At 37.0% G+C, this 23,478-nt stretch overlaps 1 protein-coding gene across 2 annotated transcripts; it reads left to right on the forward strand.

The window, feature by feature from the left end:
• The first annotated feature begins 4,673 nt into the window (after window positions 1–4,673).
• Window positions 4,674–14,943, forward strand: ptger2b (prostaglandin E receptor 2b (subtype EP2)). Of its 2 annotated transcripts, none has more exons than XR_015517963.1 (2): window positions 4,674–7,466; window positions 8,055–8,317. XR_015517963.1 is itself a non-coding variant. In NM_001030250.1 (2 exon segments), coding segments are annotated over 2 exon segments (1,026 nt in total). In that variant the 5' UTR covers window positions 4,892–5,050.
• Window positions 14,944–23,478: the final 8,535 nt, after the last annotated feature.

Here is a 23,478-nt window from a genome sequence, read left to right on the forward strand (position 1 = left end):
TGGGGTTAAAATATCTGTCACAACTTTCTGTGACTTTTATAAGTTTTATAAAATTAAAATGTTTTTAAAACAGAGCATGTTTGTAACAAAGACAAAAAATATGTATGTTATTCTTAACCGCTATAATTACCACACCCACATGGTGTCGGTAAAGTTGCATATATATTTATGTGAACTAGATTTTGTGTAGGACTTATCATATCAGAAAAGCTTGAATAAACTCCGCCACAAATACAGAGTCTGTAATCATTACTGACTGCTGTTTATCTGACATAACGCATAAGAGGCAAACACACATGTGGGAGCGATGGGCGGGTAGAAGCAGCTCATTGGCATTTAAAGCAACAGGCTACAAGCTACACTGCAATCAGACACCAAAATGAGCAGATTCTGACTGTAATAAATTATCTGATGGGTATTTAGAGCTGAAACTTTGCAGACACCAAAAGCTTAGCTTACATCTTGTAAAAGGGGTAATTAGGTGCCCTTTAAAATATTGCATTTTGTGAAAAAAAGTTATACCCAAACCAAAATAGAAGAGCATAAGCAATATTTTTAATACAGTGTTATACAATATGAGAAACTGCTGTAGATCATGAAGCAAACAATGCCAAGAATGATTTGTGTGTGGTTGTGTTTGCATAAGAGCATTGGTTTAATTATGTGTGTGTGTCTGTGTTTGCATAAGTACGTTGGTTTAAGGGTGTGGGGTGGTTAAATGCTTACTAAAGAGGTGTCTCTTCTGCTGTGAAAGATGTGATGGTTTCAGCAGTTTGTGTGCATGGCAGATGTTGGCAGCTTATTCCACCAAAGAGGAACAGAGAAAGTAAATGTTTTGGAAAGTAAGGTTTGACCTCATTGTGAAAGCCATTGCTCATTCAGCGAGGAGGGAGCATATTCGGGAAGTGATGTGTGTCAGTGTTTCAACCAACATTTTTGGATTTTCTGCAGGAAGAATCTGGATGTCTTGATTGTGGTATTTAAGGTGCAAACAACAGGTCGTTGTCAAATTTCTTGGCTGTCGGAGTGGAAGATGGTCGAGTTTGTCTATTGAAATGACATGGTCTTGGCAATAGGTGGTGTTTGCCTAGGATGAACAGCTGCTTTGTTTCTATCAATATTTAGTTTCAAACCATTCAACTAGACCACAGTGCCGAAACTTGTTCCTATAAAGGGCCAGAAACCTAACTTAATAGAGGGCTGTGGGCCGAACATATACCAAACCATATTACATTAAATCTGTTAAAAAAATAAATAAATAGAAAATGTTGCTTTAAATCATATAAATTAACCCAGTATCATGTTTAACATTTGGACTTAATGAACTTATAACTGTAAAGACATAAGCAATTCCATTTATAACACAATGGAGTACAATGCTGAATACACTCGAGCTGCTCCTCCACCTTTACCTTGATTTGGTCGCAGATTACCTGTGCATTGTGCTTCATCTGTCGTGACAGTATTTACATTTTAAAAATCTGATTCATTTACAACATTTATTTGAATTATTTGATGTCAGTTGGATTTTTTGTAGTTCAGCAATAAAACAGCAATAAAACAAAAAATAAATAAAAAATAAGGTTATGTTAAAATGACGATCTCTGTCAAAGGCATTCGCTCCAACCCTTTCCATCATTCTCACCCCCTTTTTAGATCGAATGGTGGGCCAAATCAAAGGTTACAATGCGCCAACTTTAGCCTGCGGGCCCTAATTTGAGCATCTCTAAACTAGACAGACACACATACTCATCAGAGAATCTATGAATGCTAGAAAGAACATGGAGAATTACCAGTGAGAATCCTAACACTGATCCCTGTGGAACTCCAGTTGATCTGAAGATAAAATGGATAAGTTTAATGATTATAACTAATGTTTCTCAGGCTTTTAGCCAGCCTGGTAAAAGGGGTGATTCTTTTTTCTCCAAAAATAGACCTTTTCGCAATTATACGCATCATTTTCTGTTGAATTATGAAAATTAAATACTGCATTTTAATGAGATTAAAACAAGTATAACAACTATTCTGAATTGGCTCGTTGGATGGTCATCATAACCAGAGATTTTGCCTATTTTTACCAAAATAGTATTTAAATCAAATTTAATATGGGCCACTTTTGGTGCTTCACACCGTTTTTTGTTTAAAGAATAAGGTCTAAGATTTACAATAAACGTTTCTTGTAAAATGTTTTCTCCATTAAAAAGAATACAGTAGTGAAGGAAGACTCATCTTATTCATCAGATTGTATGATTTCTTGCACAGCTGGATGTTGGACTCAAGAAGCAGACACACTCTATTAGTTTAAAACTAGATTAAAGACACATCCCTTTGCATTAGCACACACATAAAACACAAATGCTGTAGAACTCCAAATCCTCTAAAACATTGTTAGTCTGCATTATTTAGGGCAACCGGGAACACTTCCCCAAAGACATTATAATTTGAACGGCATCTGCGCTTATGTTAGTCTGTTTTTTATTGTTTCGAGGTTTCATAGTCCTGGACCAGGCCATAACCTGAGCAGCTGCTGTAGTTGTCATGGAGGAGTGGAGAGCATGAGACTGATCCTTGTAAGACCCCAATGACAGACGAGTCCTTGCATTGATCCTGAAGAGACAGCCTGTACACCAGCCGGTGACCTCTTTCACCTGCAGCTTCTCCACGATGATCTTCCAGCGCTCTCCAGCCTCCGGCGCCTAGACTGCAGCTCTGCACAAGACGTGAGAAATGGTCGTGCCCAACTGAGCCTGGTTTCTCTCTTGGTTTTTTAATTCTTAACTTTCGCCAATTGGTGAAGTTTTTTCCTCGCTGCTCTTGCCACTGGCTTGCATGGTTAGGGACCTGTAGAGCTGCGCATCGATGGATCTGCTCTTCAGGGTTTAAACACTCAGCAGTGAATATTAAACCACACTGAACTGAACTAAACTGAACTTCAACACTGAAAACTGAACTGACACAGTTTCAATTTAATATAATCTTCCATACAAAGCTGCTTTGACACAATTTACATTGTAAAAGCGCTTTAGAAATAAAGATGAATTGAATTGAATGGACTCATGAAAAATAATTGTTTGCATTGGCTAAAACTGATTAGCTGAAGTCGAGGCGACAGCCAACGAACCCCCTGGCCACTGTTCCTACTGACATTTTTGGGAAATGACATGTTTTAGCAACCATCATCTCTTCAGAAGCCTGTCTGTCTCTTAAATCTTCTCCACTGGGAGGCGTCCTGACGCCATGCAGATGGTAAACAAAAATTTAAATAGACGAACTGGTTTTACAGTTTTTCTCACATGCTAAAACACATTTCACAAACGTTTTCTCCATGTTCCCCAATGTCTAAACACAACATCCTTTTCTAAAGCTACATAAACACAACCACAACTTCTCACTTCAAAACTCAATCTTTCAAACCAAAGGAGCAGCTAGAAGCTTTCAAAAATGTAAACACTATACAAATCATTACACACTACAGCAAAACAATTGAAAACACAATGCTCAATTTGGGAGAAGGTTCTTTGTTTCATAACTGTATATTGCAAATTCATATTTTTAGAAACCGATCTTTGCAGGGGAATAAACATTTAGATTTGTAAGTTTCATATTTAGAGTATACATCTATAGAAATCACTGCATGTACACTAATGTGAACATGCTCGGTGAACCTACACAGCTTTGGATGGACTCTTAGTCCTGCTTCAGCCATTGTCATGCCATGGACAATGACATGGTTAATGACTGTTGCTTTCATCTCATCTGTAATGATGGCGCAAGGTTGTCTTGCTCTCCCTCCTGGACCTTCTCCCTTCTTGGCCTCCTGCTCTTCCTCCTCTAATTTGAACCCCTCCTGCTTGTTGACCTGCTCCTTTTCTTTCATGGCCAGCTCTTCTCCCTCCTGACTCGAATTCCTCTTCCCCTGACTCTGCCTTCATCCACTGTGTTTGTTTGGAATCTTCAGCAAACTGCACTCTCACCTTGCTTTTATACGTGTGGTCACAGCATTTGCAACAAGTGTCTCCAATTTTGAGATGTTCTGTGTAATGAATGATGCCAGGTATGTTCATTGTGTTCTAATATTGCTGACTGTGTCAAGCATTTTGCATCACATGAGCTTTCATTTGATTATATGAGCAGAGTTCTTTTGCAACTTGTGTTTTAGCAAGGAAAAATGTGTTTAGATTTATGAGAACGGAGGATTGTGTTTTGTGAATGGTGTCTTCATGTGAAATGTGGTTATAATATTGCAAAATGATGGCTAGATTTGGTAAATGTGTTTAGACAACTGTCTTTTAGATGATTGGCTTTTGTGTTTTAGCATTTGAGAAAAACTGTAATAAACTTCATTTGGCTAAAATAATTAATGTATATACATACATTTTAAGTTCTGTTTATAAATGTTGGGTAAATTAATAGTTAAGTATTATAATTGTATACTTTCCATAATATATATTAGCAAAAAAAAAAAAAAAAAAAACATTGTTGGTTCGCAGCTGGAAGGGCATCTGCTGTGTAAAACATATGCTGGATAAGTTGGCAGTTCATTCCACAGTGGCGACCCCAGACTAATAAAGAGACTAAGCCAAATATATGTATATATATATATATATATATATATATATATATATATATATATATATATATATATATATATATATATATATATATATATATATTTGCAAAAACATTTTAATAATAAATACATTTATTTCACTTTCATGTAGGCCTATTTTTTGGGCTAATTTTTCATTTAGCTTGATACCATACAAGCTGAGAACGCATTACTAAGACATCCAGTAAACCGTTTTAAATTAAGTGCTTGAGTTTTGAATCCATTTGACTCAAACTGCGTTTGTTGGAGTGAGTCATTAGCTGTTGACATCAGAGCGCGCTCGACAGAAACCCCACCTCACTTTCGTTTTAAAGTCATGGGCTGTGCGTAAAAGCTCGCCTTCACTATAAGTTTGGATCTTCTCTACCATAAAATTTCCCTCATATATATCTCTTCAACCAGCGCAGAATTAACCCAGGGGTGGACAATAAAGTAACTTTCATGGCGTCACAGAACGTCAGTTGCCGCGAGCAGATCAGCGTCTCTGGAGGATCTCCCACAATACCCGCGTTCATGTTTTCCACCGGTGTCCTTGGGAATGTGGTCGCCTTAATCCTCTTGGAAATGCGGCGGAGGAAACAACCGGCATCTCTATTCCACGTCCTGGTCTCATCTCTAGTCATCACGGATTTGCTGGGAACTTTCTCCCTCAGTCCTCTAGTTTTAACTGCGTACTTCAGGAACGCGTCTCTGCTCGGGATGAATGAAAATCGGCTGGCCTGCGGACATTTTGCATACGCGATGACATTTTTCAGCGTGGTGACCCTCGCCATTCTTCTGTCCATGGCCGTGGAGCGCTGGCTCTCCATTGGCCATCCTTTCTTTTACGAGAAGTACTCGAGTAAACGGTGCGGGTACATCACCATCGCGCTCATTTACCTGCTGTGCGCGCTCTTCTGCGTCACACCTTTCCTCGGGTTCGGGAAGTATGTCCAGTACTGTCCGGGAACGTGGTGCTTCATTGATATGGACCCGTCTGCGAGCGAACACAAGGCGTTTAATATCATCTACGCGTCTTGTTTGCTGCTCATGATAGTGTGTACTGTTTTGTGCAACGCGTCCGTCATTTATCACATTTCGCTCATGTACAGGAGGCTAAAGGCGCATCGAAGCTCAGTCCGGCGGCAGCGCGGACACAAGAGACACCGCTCCATGACCAAGGAGGTTGAACATCTGGTGCTGCTGTGGTTCATGACAATAGCATTCGTCTTTTGCTCTCTTCCTCTTGTGGTAAGACAGTTATAGGCAGAATTGTCTCATGTCTCTTTCGAACTTTCACTTGACTTTTACATTCATGCTCTCTTTATAGATAAATAGATTGGTATTGTAGTATTGGTTATAATGGAAATTATATTTATTATTGGTTTTAAACATTAATGGCCCTTTGGGTCTCTATACTGACTTTTTTGCGTTGTATTGGTAGTATGTTAAAAATTAATACATCCTAATGTATTATGTCTCCAAACCCATTATGGAAACCATTAAAGTGTAAAGTGTAACTGTAGTGGAAACCATATTAAGCTCTTTGATGATTTCTGTTTTCCTCTCAGCAGGGATAACGCTCTCCAAATTACACACTTAGATTATTTAGCCCTTAATACTAAAAGTTTTTAGGTATGATTTATTTTTTTTATATAATGTTTTTTAATTGGATGTACAATTCAGTTTTTTTTATTGAATGATAAGTTTACATTAAAATTAATTCTCTGTTCACTAAAGATAGTGCTACTTTATTTTCAGACTACAAATAGAGAAATAATACAGATAAAAAGTCAAGCTCACATTGGTCCACATGAGAGTAAATAAGATAAATAAGCATAGAAAGTAAATACAAAAAAAATAGATAAATATTTTGGTTAATACAATTAAAATAATATTTTAAATAAATGCACAATTTTATTGAGATAAACACACAGTATAAAAACTAACAAATGCAAACTGTATACAAATGAAATCATTTAAAAATAATTCATACAAAAAACAATAAAAAAATTAATTTAAAATTTGCAAAATGTGATTTAAATAAATACATTAAAATACAAACAAAATTACAAAAAAATAATACAAATTACATTAACAATTAATTAACATTAATTGCAAATTAATAAATGCAGTATCATAAAGAGAAAATACAATACAACTTAAAAGAACTTCATATTCGATCAATAATATTTTAGACCTTTTCAATTTCTATAATTATTTTGCAGTACAATCTGGATCTTTATAGAAGCAATATACAGTGCTTCTTACATTTTAGGATCTGAATCTCTTGCATGAGAGATCATAATGATTATCTAAAAGACTAAAAATCCTCAAGTATACAAGAACACAAGAGATCAGACTCTGTTAGCACCACAGTATCAGGGCTGGAGTGGGACTCCTTTAAGGCTGATTTATACTTCTGCGTCAAACACCGGCGTATGCTACGGCGCTGACGCATAGCCCTTCGCCGTGGCCGTCACTGACGTGCACCTCTCAAAAAATGTAACTACACGTCGCAACAACGCGTAGCGCAAGCTCTGTGATTGGTCGGCTTGGTAGCGCTGACGAGTCTGGGCGGGACCGAGAGCCGCGCGAATGGCGCGAGCCCAATGTAGCGATTGTTTACAAGTGTGGAGTCCCGTGAAGGAGCTCCGGATGGAAAGTTTTGTTTTGTGTTTACGTCATAGTTAAAGTTGCTGCACGTCCGCCGGTTGCTGCCTCAAAATGAGCAAGTTTGAGCCACTTGTACATCCCGGAAGTGTTCAGGAAAAGCAAAAAAGCAGCGAAGAAACTCGACACAGAGGAACATTAACACCTCACTGCCAACTAGCGTTTCGGAAGTGTTAATGCAGACCAACAGAGACAGCGCGCAGAAGTATAAATGCACAGCCACTCGCGTTGCATGCGCCGTGGTTACGCCGGTCACTTGACGCAGAAGTATAAATCAGGCTGTACAGCCCTGGAGTTTCACGCCTTAAGGCTGATTTATACTTCTGCGTCAAACGCCGGCGTATGCTACGGCGCTGACGCATAGCCCTTCGCCGTGGACGTCGGCGTCACTGACGTGGACCTCTCAAAAATTGTAACTACACGTCGCAACAACGCGTAGCGCAAGCTCTGTGATTGTACAGCTTGGTAGCGCTGACGAGTCTGGGCGGGACCGAGAGCCGCGCGAATGGTGCGAGCTGGACGCGAGCCCAATGGAGCGATTGTTTACAAGTGTGGAGTCCCGTGATGGAGCTCCTGATGGAAAGTTTTGTTTTGTGTTTACCTCACAGTTAAAGTTGTTGCACGTCCGCCGGTTCCTGCCTCAAAATGAGCGAGTTTGAGCCACTTGTACATCCAGGAAGTGTTCAGGAAAAGCAAAACAGCAGAGAAGAAACTCGACACAGAGAAACATTAACACCTCACTGCCCACTAGTGTTTTGGAAGTGTTATTCAGACCAACAGAGACAGCACGCAGAAGTATAAATGCACAGCTACGCGCGTTGCATGCGCCGTGGGTCACGCCGGTCACTTGACGCAGAAGTATAAACCAGGCTTTAGGCCGGGCCACCTCAGTTCAGGACTAACTATATTAAAATGACGTCATTTCCAATTCAGTTTCCAATGACACTATAACGTTTTTTTTTTTTTTTTAAAGACAACTGCTTTAGAACTCCAAATGTTCAACAACCCTAACAGTATCATATATCTTAACAATAAAAATAATAATAATAAAAAAAATAATAATAATAATTACTGTGAGGTTCGAACCTCGCAGGTTGTAGGTTGTAACGCAACGTGTTGACCACAACGGCGCTGTTACACTGGTGTGGTTAAAATAAAAAATATATGTTTCATGGTTATTGGCGAGACTTTTTTTTCCCACAGAATTACTTTCTATTGATGGCTTAATCTTTTTCTTCCCTTTTTATATTTCTGATCAAGTTATGTCAGATTTATTAATGTAGTGAATCATCTAATCTTCATTGAACAGGTGTAATATTCATTAATATTAATTATTCAAATTCTTATTTTCACTAAGGTGCCTCTGTTTGGGGTCGAATGACAGTTACATCATCATTAACCTGCTGGCTGCATTTTGCTTACAGAGCTGCGAGAAAATAAATAAAATGAGTATAGAGCTGCGGCAAAATAATGAATAAAAAGAGTGAGGCTATGGTCAAATAAATACATTTTAAAAAGTGCGACTGCTGAGAGTGCAAGCAGCTACCCAATCCAGGCCTGTGCTGTACGTTCACATTTTTAGGGCTACATTACATGCAAGTGCACTGACTTAAACACTCAAATCTCATCTAAAACTCATCCATAAATTAGTCACTAGACCACTGGACTTATTGCTTTGCTAGTCACTATCACAATACTGACCCATATTTCATTGTTAACAAATTGCACATATTTACCATTGATCCCTTATGGGATCTGTGATTCAGATTCCCTTTAGACTAGTGTTCTAAGTAGCACTGCATAAATACAAGACATGGCCTGCTATCTTGTTTAACTGTAGTAGCGTTGAAGCATTAATTCCCAAGAGTTTAATTACATAGAACATTAATACACAAGCAACAGACTGTCAAGAAACACTTGATTACCCATAGAGAGAATACATGATTGTATCAATTAGAGCTTATTATATAAAAAGGAAATAAATGTTAAGATGTGCTTTGTAAGAGCAGGAGCCTTTCTCTGTTCATAAAGAAACAAGCACATTCTTTTCCGGGTCGTAAATAAATACCTCTGTGTTGGGTTACACACTAGCCATTACCTCTTGCTAGATAGTAAAGGGTGTTTATGCAGTATTTGTTAAATATGACCAATAATTGCGTCTGTTCGGTCTCTTGTGCTCCAAAATGCACTACAGAATGTTACATTTTCAAATACATGCACAAATTGTATGTTCAATCAGTGCTGCATGTAGGGTTGCCACCTGCCCCTAAAATACAGAATCGTCCTGTATTTGAGAATGAAATTGCGTGTCCTGTTTTGAATCAATACGGATTTTTTATCATTTTTTAAAAGTAGCTTTTCATGCAAATCCTCCCACACGCATTTACTGAACATGCCTCATTTCCTACTTTTTATTGGGTAATACTTGACGTAATCGTTAGTTTGATTGGTCTTTGTCCAGTTAGGAGGGTTTGTCTTTTAGGCAGAGTCTGTCAAGTCTTGACAGAGTAATGGCAGATGCTTCTACAGGTAACCCTCCACGTCTTAAAGTTTTAGAGTTTAAACGCAACCGACTGAAAAAATACTGCAGAGAGTGGGAGGAAGCAAATACCTGGTTGCAGAGTGTTAGAAATTGTTATTAAGCCAACTGCACGATTTGGCGGAGAGCGTTCTCTGTGGCTCATGGTGGTCTGTGGGACAACATGCCTCTGGAGAGCAGCATTGAGAGCTTGCAAAAAAACAAAGCAGTCAGACAGTTCTGCGTACCCCAAGTCTCTCGAAGCAGACATGGTAATGACAGTGTAATCATTATCAACAATATTTAGGTTAAATGCTTTTTAATTTTTTTTTTGTAATTTACTGTTTTCTACACAAAATAAAGAACAGTCTGAAAATAATAATAATATATGTATCTAATATTAACTGAGTAAAACAATGTCAACAACTGAAATCCCAGGGAAATGAATGGCTACAATCAAACTTTATCTCAGAATTAGATTTGGCCTAGTTTTCACATACTGGGGGCCCTGTCATACATCCTGCGCAAGGCGCGACGCAATTGTTGTTTGCTGGTTTCAGCTTGGCGCAAGAGTCGTTTTGACATTTTGCACCACGCTATTTAAATAGCAAATGCATTTGCACTCATGTGTGCCCATAGGCATTGTGGTCTAAAGTACGAGGCGTGTTGAGGTGCATTGCTGGCGCGTTGCTATTTTGAGAAACTGAAATAGACTGCAAAATAGAACAGATCAAATCAGGTCTAAAGTCCAGCGTAAAGTGCGATAGTTGTGTGCCTCGCTTACACATTGCTTAATACACACAGGGTGTACAGCAATACGCAAATATCTTTACAAATGAAGTAGAATTAAAGGATTAAAATATTACAAAAAATTATTATTTTCTAGCCTACAAAAATACAAAAATCATACTTTCATGCCTTCTTTAACACAGGGGGCTTTTTCAGTTTATTCATAACAATTTGCTTTTGTATAATGTTACTATTAGTAGTAGTATTATTTATTATATGCATATTTATATTTGTTTTATTAAAAACAAGCTTAGATTTGTCCACATGTCTGGTTTTGGACCGTATGGGGCACAGCATGTGTATTTGGATATAACTTTTTTGAACACACTTCGTTATTATTGTTGATTTATTCGTTTGCTGTTAATTAGAACTGAATTTAGAAATAGTTTTGAAACAAATCTTTGCGCTTAAACAAAATTAATTATGTAGAGGCATATTGATGTCTGTGCGTACAAGAAGTTTCCCTATCCACGAGACTGAAAGTGAAAGTAAAGAATGAAGAGGCTCGGTTTTTCCACTTACAAAGTCCGCTATGGATATAGCAAATGCGCCATGGCACGACGCAACTGACTCCTAAAGGGAATAGGGGATGAGACTCTGGTTTATTCTCAAAACACACCTATAACTCATTAAAAGAATAAGCTCAACCATGTTAGACCATGTGCCACAGCGCAAAGCAGATTTTTCCATCCTTAAAAGAGCAAAAGTGGATTCTGACACGCCCTTAATGCATTTGCGCCCTACGCTTTGTACTTTTTTGCACTTATTTTGATCATCAAAATAGAGCCCTGGGTCAAAAAATAATTATATTTTGTGAAAATTCTGTAAATACAATGTAAGTAGATCACATTCCAATGCAATATTATGATTTGTTTGTTAAGGCTAAGTCAGGCACATAAGCATTAATTTAATACTTGAAACATTTTATTTAATACATTAATAAACAATATAATGCCCATGTAAAGAAAATAAACTAGTAAATTACAACTTTCCATATTTTTTTCCATATTTAAGCCGAAAGCTTAACTACACTGTAAAAAAATCCTGGTTGCCTTAATTCTTAAAGCTAAATGAAAATAATTATGAGTTCATTGAACTTATATTATGTTAAACTGACTTAAAACTAAATAAAATTAAGACCATGATTGACTTAGTTAAAATTACCTAAAAACAAATGCTGTTTAATTGTTCATATAATTTTTACAGTGTAGCTAATGTTTGTATCTAGTTTGTGTGTGTGCTGTTTCATGTTTGAATAGCTGTTACTGCAAATAATGACAAATATTTTAGCCAAAATCTGTTATCAATACCACCCTTTAAAGTTAGGTTAATTCGTATTTTCTTCTCGCCTCTAGGGTACAGCAGCTGAGTTAACACAAGTGTACCACACTAAACATAACATCAGCTATATCAGTCCTGCAGAGATGTAAAAGAGAAAGACTGACTGCTTCTGTTTAGACACTTAGACACTTTATTTCAATGTCCAAGTGTTCATACTTTCCTGAAAACTTATTTTAAGTTGCGATTTACCACCACTAGCATGCTATTGGGCCTGTGATCACTGTGGTCTAGGTCCCCAAGGCATATGGCCCCCACTACAGTATGCATACTTAAACACTGCTGAATTGCCAATGTGTTCACATGTTCAAAAGACTGTCCGTAAAGGTGACCAGTTCACCAGTCTTCACCGATGTTCACCAAGTGCAAACACAGAGACAGACACTGAAGCAATTCAAAGCCGTTTAGATCAGTTGATTCATCAGTGAATCATATGTCAGCTCATAGACAGACCAGCTGATTGACGCAACTTTGAAACACCCCAGTGTCCACATCTGTGTTTGCACTCGGTGAACAGTGGCAAAGACTGATGAACTGATCACCTTCACGGCCAATCACAGTAATTTCTAAGGTTGGGTATGGTTTGGGGTTTATTCGATACCGGTGCTAAATCCATACTTTTAAAATGGTACCGTGTCAAACCTGAACTAATACTTTTGAGCCACAAAAGTGTGGTGGATGACTCTAGAAAAATATTTATTTGACAAAAAAAATATATTTTAATCATTTTAATTGAACAATAAAATTCAAGTTTAAAGTGTACATCAATTCATGTTTTATATATTTGCAATAATATATTTCTTTTGATCATTTGTTTGTTAGCATGAATTTAAGATTTGCATTATGGAATTAACATTACATTAGTTTACCTGTGGAAAGGCTGTCATCAAAATCAGGGATCACTTTTTTTTCTAGGGTTGGGGCTTGTGACTACATTCAGTAATCAAATTATTTGCCTTAATCTGAATACGGCAATAATATGATTAAGGTGTTTACATGAGCCGCTTTTTGAGTGTTGCTTTCATGATCCCATTTTACATGTTACAGCACATAATTCGATTAATGTCATTGTGTCATCACGCAATCCACATATCCTCCGCAGTTTCACTTTCATTTCTGCTTTTTCATTGTTCGACTTTAACAATATGTTGCTGAATGAAGTGAAACGGCCAAACTGCAGTTAATGTCCTGTGACAAACTGAGGTATTGGACGCAAATATGAAGTAAGGACTGGTGGAAGAGTGTTTTCTTTGTGAAATTTGATACAGCACATGTAATGGAAAGAAAAAAACCTCCACATTTTGTGACACAGGTGTCTTTGGTCCTTTAAGGTAACCCAAAATCACTGTTTATATGGTAGACTCTTAATCAGAGTATTGTCTTAATCAGGGGTTCTCAAAATTTTCACCACGCAACCCTACAATAGCAACACCAGTGACTCGCAACCCCCTCTAAACTTGGAGGTGGTTATAAGCATACAAATATTGCACATAATGGTGCACACACACAAATAGGAACTATATAAACAAGCTTATTGAAGACACAAAAAGTGCAACAGTCTATTTATATTTATTATTTTACTATTAATCTCACTGAAGGAGAATGGTGAGCACAATATTTACAGCACAAGACTATTCTTGGTTTAATTTTGGAGACTTGGAGCCACTTGGAGATTGTCCTCCTTGTTCTGTCGTGGCCTCTTTTTTTAATGTTCAGTATATGAGTGCCATAAAGGTGTCAAAGTTTAACATTGTACCATAAAATCAATCTGCTGCAACTATTGCTATTGCTGTGTTAATCTAGCATAATAACCCCAGGGGTCGCAATCCAATGGGAAAAAAAAAAAAGCTGATGACTTTTTATTTGCATGTTTTTTATGTAACTATTAAATATTAACTATATTAAATATATTATAAGTTAAAAACTATTTAAATATTATGCAGGTTATGGATAAATCTGATTTAGTATGATAGTAATAGTTTATTAAAATGTATGAGATTTTTGGAAATCATCCAGCGAACCCCCTCTCTCTGACTTTTAAGGGACTGTTTAATATAAATTATGTAATCATTCTTACTGTTCAGTAAACGCAAACTGATATAGTTTATTAAAGATGCAAACCCCTCACTGCACGACAGCTGCGCGATCAGCAAACCTCCTAATTCCTGCAGCTCAAGGTCTTTGACTGTTTAGGAGCCTCAAAAGTGGCTGATCTGTTCGACAAAATATTTGAAAGCGTTTCACTGCATACGACTAAAACGATATAACTAAAGAAATCTCCACTGTGCTGAACGAGAGCGTTTACTGAACAACGCAGCGTCAATGACATAAGCGTGCCCAGGCCCGAATGTAATATGAGGCCGTCGGGGAAGACGGGAGGGGGGTGCTTTGGTCCAGTTCAAGGCAACTGTACATAGTGTGAGTACGGCCTAATTGTCTCGCGACCCCCCAGGGGGTCCTGACCCCTACTATGAGAACCACTGGTCTTAGTCATATTAAATCAGAGTATTGGTGTGCTCAGCAAAATTGCCAGATGATGTCAAACAGAACATCATTCCCCTCTGATTTTGGGAATAATTTACAGTTATGGTTGGGTTTAGGGGTAGGGAATAGGTATGGATTATATTTTTCAACAAAAATTCTTACAATACTTGGCAAAATCATGTTGCGCACTTACTACTCTGGTACTTTTTTTAAAAGGGGTACTTTTTACTCATACATTGAGTAGTTTTTAGATAAATGTACATCTTTTGACTTACTGTTTATGCACAACTAACATACTGAATTCTTGTCTCCATAGATTCAAGTTTACCACAATACTCTCTACCACCGAGATCGTCACAGAAACAATGTCATCCCCCTTCTTTTCCTCTCGGCCAACCCCATCATCGACCCCTGGGTGTTCATCATCCTCAGCCCTCCGGTGCCCCGTCTGCTCTGGGACAAGATCTGTAAAGCTGCAAAATCCAAACCCATCAGGGAGAAGGTGCACAGCATTCACCCTGTCCTGTACCATTCGAGTCCACCTGCAGACTGAGGAGATAGAGGAGGATCTGATGGACATTTGCAGAGCAGTTCCAGGATGCAGCGGCTCCTGATCTCCAAAAGCTCTCTGTGTTTGTGGGAGAGATTATAGAGTGATTGCTCTCTCCTGTAATGAAAAAGTGAATGCTGAAAGAGCAGGTCACTAGAAACCTGAAAGGATGAGTCTAAACCTGTGGATGATAAAGCTGGGTGGTGTGTGTGTGTGTGTGTGTGTGTATGTAGATAAAGTCAAAATTATTAGCTCTTCTGTGATTTTCTTTTCCAAATATTTCACAAATGATGCTTAAAAGGGCAAGAAATTTTTCTCAGTATTTCCTATAATATTTTGTCTTATGAAGAAAGTTCAATTTGTTTTATTTCGGCGAGAATAAAAGCAGTTTTTATTGTTTTTAAACCATTTTAAGGTCAATAATATTAGTGCCTTAAGCAATCATTTATTTCTGATAGTCTACAGAACAAACCATTGTTTTACAATGACTTGCATAATTACCCTAACTTGCCCAATTAACCTTATTAAGTCTTAAAATTGCACTTTAACCTGAATACTAGTATCTTGCAAAATCACTTGAAAAATACTGTTCTGTCACCATGTCAAAGACATTCTAATAAGTTAGTTATTAGAAATAAGTTGTTAAAACTATCATATTTTAAGATATATTGAAACACATCTCTCCTTTAAATAGCTCTTGGAAATATTTGCAAAAGAGCGTGGAGGGCTAATAATTATGATTTCAACTATCTATATATTTATCCACAAAGTAAACGTATTTATTATTTTTTTATTTATGGAAAGTAAAGCATTTTTTGAAGACCGGAAAATACATGTTTATTTATCCATTAGAAACGTAGTAGTAAATATAAATAAACATTTACTGGCTGACATGAGGAGCCGTACTTCCTGTTTAAACTATGAGGAATGTGGTTCTCTCTCTCTTGTGTGTGTGACTTCATGCTTCATCGGTTTTGTTTTCTACGTTCTGTTGCAAAAATACACAGGACCAGATCATGTCTTAGCAAGTCAGTTGATTGTGAAAGACGTACGGCTTGAATAAAACTGTTGCATGACTGATGATGATTTGGGGGAAGCTGAAGCAGACTAAACTGTGAGAATAAATGTTTATAAATGTTTTGAAGTAAGGAATTGTTTTCATGGTTTTTCTTTTAAACATTATTTTACATTTATCAATTTAAATGTGGTTGAGAAAAAGTATGTGACCCTGGACCACAAAACCCGTCTTATGTTGCAATCGACTAAAATACATTGTCAAAATTAGACCTTTTTATTTAATGCCAAAAAGGAGAATGTTAAGTAAAGAGCAAGTTCTTTCATTCATTCTTTTTCTTTTGGTCTCTTTATTAATCAGGTGTCACCGCAGCGGAATTAATCGCCAACTATGTTTTACTCAGCCGATGCTCTTCCAACTGCAACCCAATAGGAAAAACCCATACACTCCTGCATGCAAACACATACACTACAGCCAATTTAGCTTATTAAATTCACCTATACCACATTTCTTTGGACTGTGGGGGAAACCGGAGAAAATCCACGCCGACACAGGGAGAGCAAGCCAAACTCCACACAGAAATGCCAACTAACCCAGCTGTGGCTCGAACCAGCGACCTTCTTGCTATGAGGCAATCATGCCAAAAGATCATGTTTAATGTAGATATTTTGTACATTTCCTACCGTAATATAAATGATGTATTCTTTTTACATAGTGGCATTTCACCCAAAAATATTCCTGTCCTAACAAATCACACATCAATGGAAAGCTTATTTTATTCAGTTTTCATGTAATGCAAAAATCTTATGACTGATTTTGTGCTCATATTGAAGGTGCAGTAGGTGATCTGACAAAATGCTAACCAGTTAGCATAATACAGTCCCTGCCGTCCAAAGCCACGGCTCCTGAAAACATAAACCAGCAGATTAAAGATGACAGAGACCCACTAGATCATGTCATTCGCCAGTTAGAAAACTTTTTAGTACTTTATAATACTGCAATTCTGACCGAAAAACTGTTATATCTAGCATGCTTTCAGTTGTGTAGCAAGCAAAATTTGCTAATGTGCAATATTTCATGCTAGCAAGAATCGCTGATCTATCTCGCTCACATGCTTAGTCCTATAACCGCTACTGTATGCTTAGTGGTTGGCAGGCAGGGTGCAGGAATTACACTCACTAAGCTATACTTGCATGTTATTTCAGACCGAATATTCAAAGTAGCATTTAGGGAGAACGTCACAGGTTGATTGTAAAGTGATTGTTAAATTATATATTATTTTTCTATGTAGAAAATCAATAGATTTTGGACATTCCATAAATCATATGTTTTATGTGCATATACTGCTGCTAAAATGACTTAGAATATAGAAAATTACAACACAATCCCAAATTATCCAACATCATTTTCTGATGTGATCTAAATGTCTTTAACGATTACTGTTAATAATTTTATGTAATACTTTTGATAAAGAATGATACGTGTGTTAAAGGAATTGTTCCTCACAAATAAAAAGTTCTGTCATGATTTACATTAAAGGGCCAGCATTGTTTGACGTTCTTCAAATATCTTCTTTTGTGCTCTGCAGAAGAAAGACAGGTTTTGGGGCAACGTGAGGCGGAGTAAATGATGACAGAACAGTTATTTTTAGACAGCCCTTCTAGAGCTATCGGGTTTGTAAAAGGGAAGATTGCAGGCATGTTTTCTTCAATAAGTCCATAGCTGTAAAAAGTCATAATGTGTATAGACATGTTGATTGTTCATCTTGAGCAATACATCTTCAACTTTTTATGACCTGTCATCTGAGGGACTAAACAAACATGACTCAGGGTCAAATTTTTTCATTTATTTTTTTTTTTTAATGCGTCATTATTAGACAACCACTCTCCATATCACAGAAGTAAAAGTCAGTTTAAGACTGATTGGTTCTTTCCATCAGTTTACTTCCTTTAGTGGTTTGGCTTTAACAACTTGTTATTCGTCTTAAGAACTATTTCAGACATGTTCCGTGGAAAGACAGTTCCTAATTTATACAAATAAATTCCATTACAGTGACAGAATCAAACCTGAACATCTGAAATGCACATTTTATAGCCACTGTTATTGAATAAAGACCTGGGAAAACCATTGAGCAGTTGCTTCATTTCCCACGATATGCATCAGCTTGTGTGTAATACACATGTGTTTTCAGTTGCAGGTAATTTCCTGATCTGCATCTAGTTTTCTCTTAACTGTCAACATGTTGTTTTTTTGTTTGATCTTCAATTTAATAGCAAATGGTGAGTCTTAGACTAATGAAAAAATAATGAATGTCCTGTTGTTCACCTCTACTCTGGCAGGACCAGACCGGCTGCTGTAGTTCATTTAATGTGCTGTTTTAATTGGACATTTGTAAGGGGAGATAGGGGCATGCTTTTTAGGCCAGACCGCACAGAAACGTTTATCAGTCAATCTGACCATATATTAGTCTTTCGTGTGGTCGCTTACACACACAGGCCCTCGAAGAGATGTTATTTCTTTGATAAGGTGAAGATTTGCTATTTTATCCAGCTTTTGCAGCAGCACAGATGGATCATGGGCACCTGATCTAAAGAGACTGTGTATTTTCTTTTGTTGAATTAGTGCTGATAATAGCTGTGTATCCACTTTAGGACTAGAACTTTTTCCTAGTAGCACACACAAGCTCATGCGCTTCAATTTCACCCGGGATGTTAGTATAAATTCTCATACTAGAACGACTTCTGAAAGATCCCTGAAGACTGGGATGTTGAGATGCACAGTTGAAGTAAGAATTATTAGCCCCCCTGTTGATTTATTTTTTTCTTCCAATTTCTTTTTAAGGGAGAGATTTTTTTTTAACATTTCTAAATATAATAGTTTTAAAAACTAATTTCTAATAACTGATTTATTTTATCTTTGCCATGATGACAGTACATAATATTTTACTAGATTTTTTTCAAGACACTTCTATACAGCTTAAAGGGACATGTAAAGGCTTGACTAGGTTAACTGGGAAAGTTAGGGTAATTAGACAAATTATTGTATTATGATGGTTTGTTCTGTAGACTATTGAAAAAAAAAACCTCAAGGGGCTAATATTTTGTTCTTAAAATGGGGATTAAAGCATTAAAAACTGCTTTTATTCTAGCTGAAATAAAACAAATAAGACTTTCTCCAGAAGAAAAAATATCATCAGACATACTATGAAAATTTCCTTGCTCTGTTAAACATAATTTGTGAAATATGTAAAAAAGAGAAAAAAATTTAAAGAGGGGGGGTAATAATTCTAAATACATACACAAACACACACACACTGAGCCAAGGTTCGAACCAGCAACCCAGCGACCTTCCTGCTGTAAGGCGACAGCACTACCTACTGCGCCACTGCCTCGCCTGTGTGTGTGTGTGTGTGTGTGTGTGTGTGTGTGTGTGTGTGTGTGTGTGTGTGTGTGTGTGTGTGTGTGTGTGTGTGTGTGTGTGTGTGTGTGTGTGTGCGCGTACGTGTACACATACATATACACGTACAACAGTTCTGTCTGGTTCTTTTTTTTTTTTGCCAGTAACATCACATAAAGGCCTCTTCACCCTTCACCTCTGTGTATTATACCGCCCACATACAGCAAGCAACAAGCAGAGATGCTAGTTTGATAAATATTACTGTTGTTAGACAACAAAATGTTCTTTTGAGACTTTTTTAGTCGAGAATGTAGTTGTTTAGATTGCAACTATGCAGTTTATTTGTAAGAATAGTGCCTATTTTAAAATATTTACAATTTCTGAGAGCTCTTCAGCAGCCAGAGGGTTGATGTAGTCTATCCTCAAGATGGCGCCAGAACCAAATAATAAGCCCTTCCTCAGTGTGTTCTCTTGAGCGTGAATAAAAAGCGAAAAAACGGAAGCCTCGTGGTTTTTAGGGTGGACCGAATAGAGTCAATAAGAAGCTGCAAAAAAGAAGCTGGATTCAGCCTTGTCCCTCCTTATCGCAAACACAACAGCAGTCTGGTGAGAAATCTCTGTAGGCGGATGGCATTTCATGTCACGTTCAGCCTTATAAACTTAAAATGTGAGCAAAATTTGCTCTTTTGTCATTACCTTAAGGGGGTCACACACCAGAAGCGCTGCTTTACATTGCTTTCACATTACGCTATAGAGAATCATTCAAATATTAGCTCTAAAGTGACCTTGGTGAATTACTCGTAGCAGTGTGCTATGGCTGTATATCAGTACTGGTGGGAGGCAGGCGTTGGCACGAGGCTGCAAGCTGATATATACCTACACACACACACACACACACACACACGCGCGCACAAACGCGCACACACACACATTTCTAATTTTAGGTGTTCATGCTGATTTGTACACTTGTCTATAATAATGCAATAGGTAATCTGTATTAATCTGCATGTATAAAGGGGTAGAAATGGGGAGTGGGGGTATGTATTTCAGAGTTGTTAAGAAGTCAGAAAAGACACGAATTACCTGACACTAAACTTTCAGCAATAACAAAATCCTATTCTGGAGGTTTTAAATTTCTGGGGACAAATTGACCCCAGTGGATAAAATGTGTTAGCAGATTTTAGGGCAAAAGAAAGGTCAAAAGCTTATCTTTTTGACAACAACAACAACAACAACAACCAAACTTTTACAAAAGATGAGGGCAAAAGACTTTAAACAGGAAATGCACTGAAGCCATCTTAGGAAATTTTTTATCTAAGCTTCACGTGAACGCACAATGGCTTCATCACAATAACTGAGAACATTTTAAAGAAAAAAATAACTTTTTATATAACATATTTATTTGTAATTTTTTTGTATTAAATTAAATGTGTTTACATCATTGTTTTTATCATTTAATCAAAATCACTTCTTCCTTCTTGCAGCAATAACTCTTCTCTGATGGTGTGTTTTTGTAAATGTCACCATGTAAACATCCCGCTCTGTTCAAATGACTTCACCTGACATCATAATTACAGCTTCAAAACATTCCAGAAAGGTTTTTTTTTTCCTCCACATTGTGATCCAAGACTTGCATAAGCTTTGTGCACATGAACATTCTCCAATAATGTATTTATTATCTCACCAGTTTTGATTTCCTTGTTTTTTTTTTAATGAATGGTGCCATTGTTCTAAAAGTCAGAATATGCAGCTTCATCCAGTCTTTAAAATCATCTTTATAACATGATAAAATTATATTTTGGAATGTTATTAGCAACTCACAAATTTATTTTTTCCTCTGTTTCCTGTTTGTCCCTTCTATATCTCTTGGTGGCTCTAAAGGTCATTAACACACTCAAGTGCACTGATCGCCCTCAGATAGAGCCGAGAATCATGTCTAGTGTGTTGACACTAAAAAATATCACTTACTGGGAACTAAGGAAACATTGCCTAATGCAGCTCATCATCAGCTCAAACTACAAGAACAATACTGCAGCCAGATGCTTGAATGACTTGCCTGAAAATGGCGCAACAATAAAAGGAGTTAGTGCTTGAGAAACTTTCTGAAGAAGTTACTCTGACAGTTTATTTATAGTGTAAACACTGATAAACCTCATTACTTCTAGCTATATATGCAAACAGACTCTCATTTTAAATAGCACCAAATAACAGGAGTGTGTTACTGAAACATTGTTACTCAGAATCTGTTTAGTAAGCATTAATTCCAGGAAATACAGTTCATTGGTGTGCCTTCACCATCTTCTTCAGTGAGATTTTTTTTTAAAGCCCCAATATTATTTCTCTTAGGCTTAAAAGAAGAAGAAGAAGCCATGAACCAGTCGTGAATACTTAATAAATAGCCTATTTAAAGTGCTTTAACATACCTTTTTTCTCTGATAGTCCAGTATTTCTCTAATTCATTATAAAAAACAATCATGTTTTGTTGAATATATTATCTTTTTAAGTAATTTTGTAGAGCACAATAAAAAAACACAACACATCATCTCATAACAAAAGCCATTCGGTGTCCAAACATCATCAGTTAGTATGAAAAAATAAATGAGAGAAAATGTCTTTGCTGAATATCAAATGAAATCAGGCCTTTATTTGTCTTACTTGTCTTCTCATACTTCGTTTAGTATATAATATATGAATTATTTTAACATAACACTTTTTTTTTTTTACTAGGTTGGTGGGGGTCACTGTCATATACTTTCCCTTTTGAGAAATTTTGTTATCCAAGAAGTCTCATATAAGACTTTGAAGTCTCTGCAGAACATGAAGAATTGCCCCTAAAATACCACTTTATTACAATTTGGAAACCCCCAAACTGATCTTCTAGAGACCATGCTTGTCAGATAGTATTTTATTTATGTATTTATTTTATTTTTTTTAGATTTAAGTTATTGTAATTTACTTTATTATCCTCAGACTGGTCAAATTTTATGTGCTGCATCACTGTACGACCACTCCTGAATTTAGCATCAGTTGCCACCACAACTTCCAGTGCAGCATAGAGTATGGACATTAATTCATCAAGCCTAAGAATCAATCCAATTGAAGTGTGCTGTCTGATAAAGGAAGAGAGATTCTTTCATTTCAGGAGGCTATTTGAAGTGGCCATGCAGTTTTCAGCACTTAAAGCAAAGTGTAGATTCATAGAAGCACAGTGTGTTTTCAAAAAGTTAGTTCACCCCAAAAAAAAAATAATAATAATAAAATGAAAAAGCAAATAAAATGAAAAAAATAATTACTCACCCTCATGCTGATCCAAACCACTGAGAAATTCAATCATCTTCAAACACAAATGAAGAAAGTTCAGATTAAATCCACAAGCTCTGTGATCATCCAAAGACAGCAAAGGCTGCAAGACATTCATTGTCCTGAAAGAAACATTGTAAAATCATTCCATGTTTCTTTAGTGGTTTCATGCACACACACACAGCAAAAAAAAAAAAAAAAAAAAAAAAAAGATTTTAATTAACAGTTAATATATATGTATTCATTCATTCGTTTTCAAATTAGTCCCTTTATTAATCTGGGGTCGCCACAGTGGAATGAACCGCCAACTTATCCAGCATATGTTTTATGCAGCAGATGCCCTTCCAGCCACAACCCTACACTGAGAAAAATCCATACTCTCTTGCATTCACACACACATACTCTATGGCCAATTTAGCTTATTCAATTCACCTATACTGCTTGTCTTTGGACTGTGGGTGAAACCGAAGCACCTGGAGGAAACCCATGCGAACATGGGGAGAACATGCAAACTCCACACAGAAATGCCAACTGACACAGCGGAGGCTTGAACTTAATGTGATGTGATTGTGCTACCCACTGCCCCACCATGACACCCTTTAGAGTAATTGTCACTTTCAAAAAGTGCACTTTCGTATTTTAAACTCATTTTGCATTGAATTTTCAGATCTCCAAAACGCTGTTTGTCTAATGAATGAACTGCTACAAAGCGGTGTAGTGCAAATGTCCCCAGGGCAGGAATTAGATCTTTTTGCAATGAAGTACCAGATCAGCCCACAGAACCTGCTCTTACTGGACTCCACATAAATGCTCTGCTGATTTCCACA

This window comes from Danio rerio, chromosome 20 (genome assembly GCF_052040795.2).
Source record: "Danio rerio strain M-AB ecotype USA chromosome 20, GRCz13ab, whole genome shotgun sequence".
Classification (NCBI taxonomy): domain Eukaryota; kingdom Metazoa; phylum Chordata; class Actinopteri; order Cypriniformes; family Danionidae; genus Danio; species Danio rerio.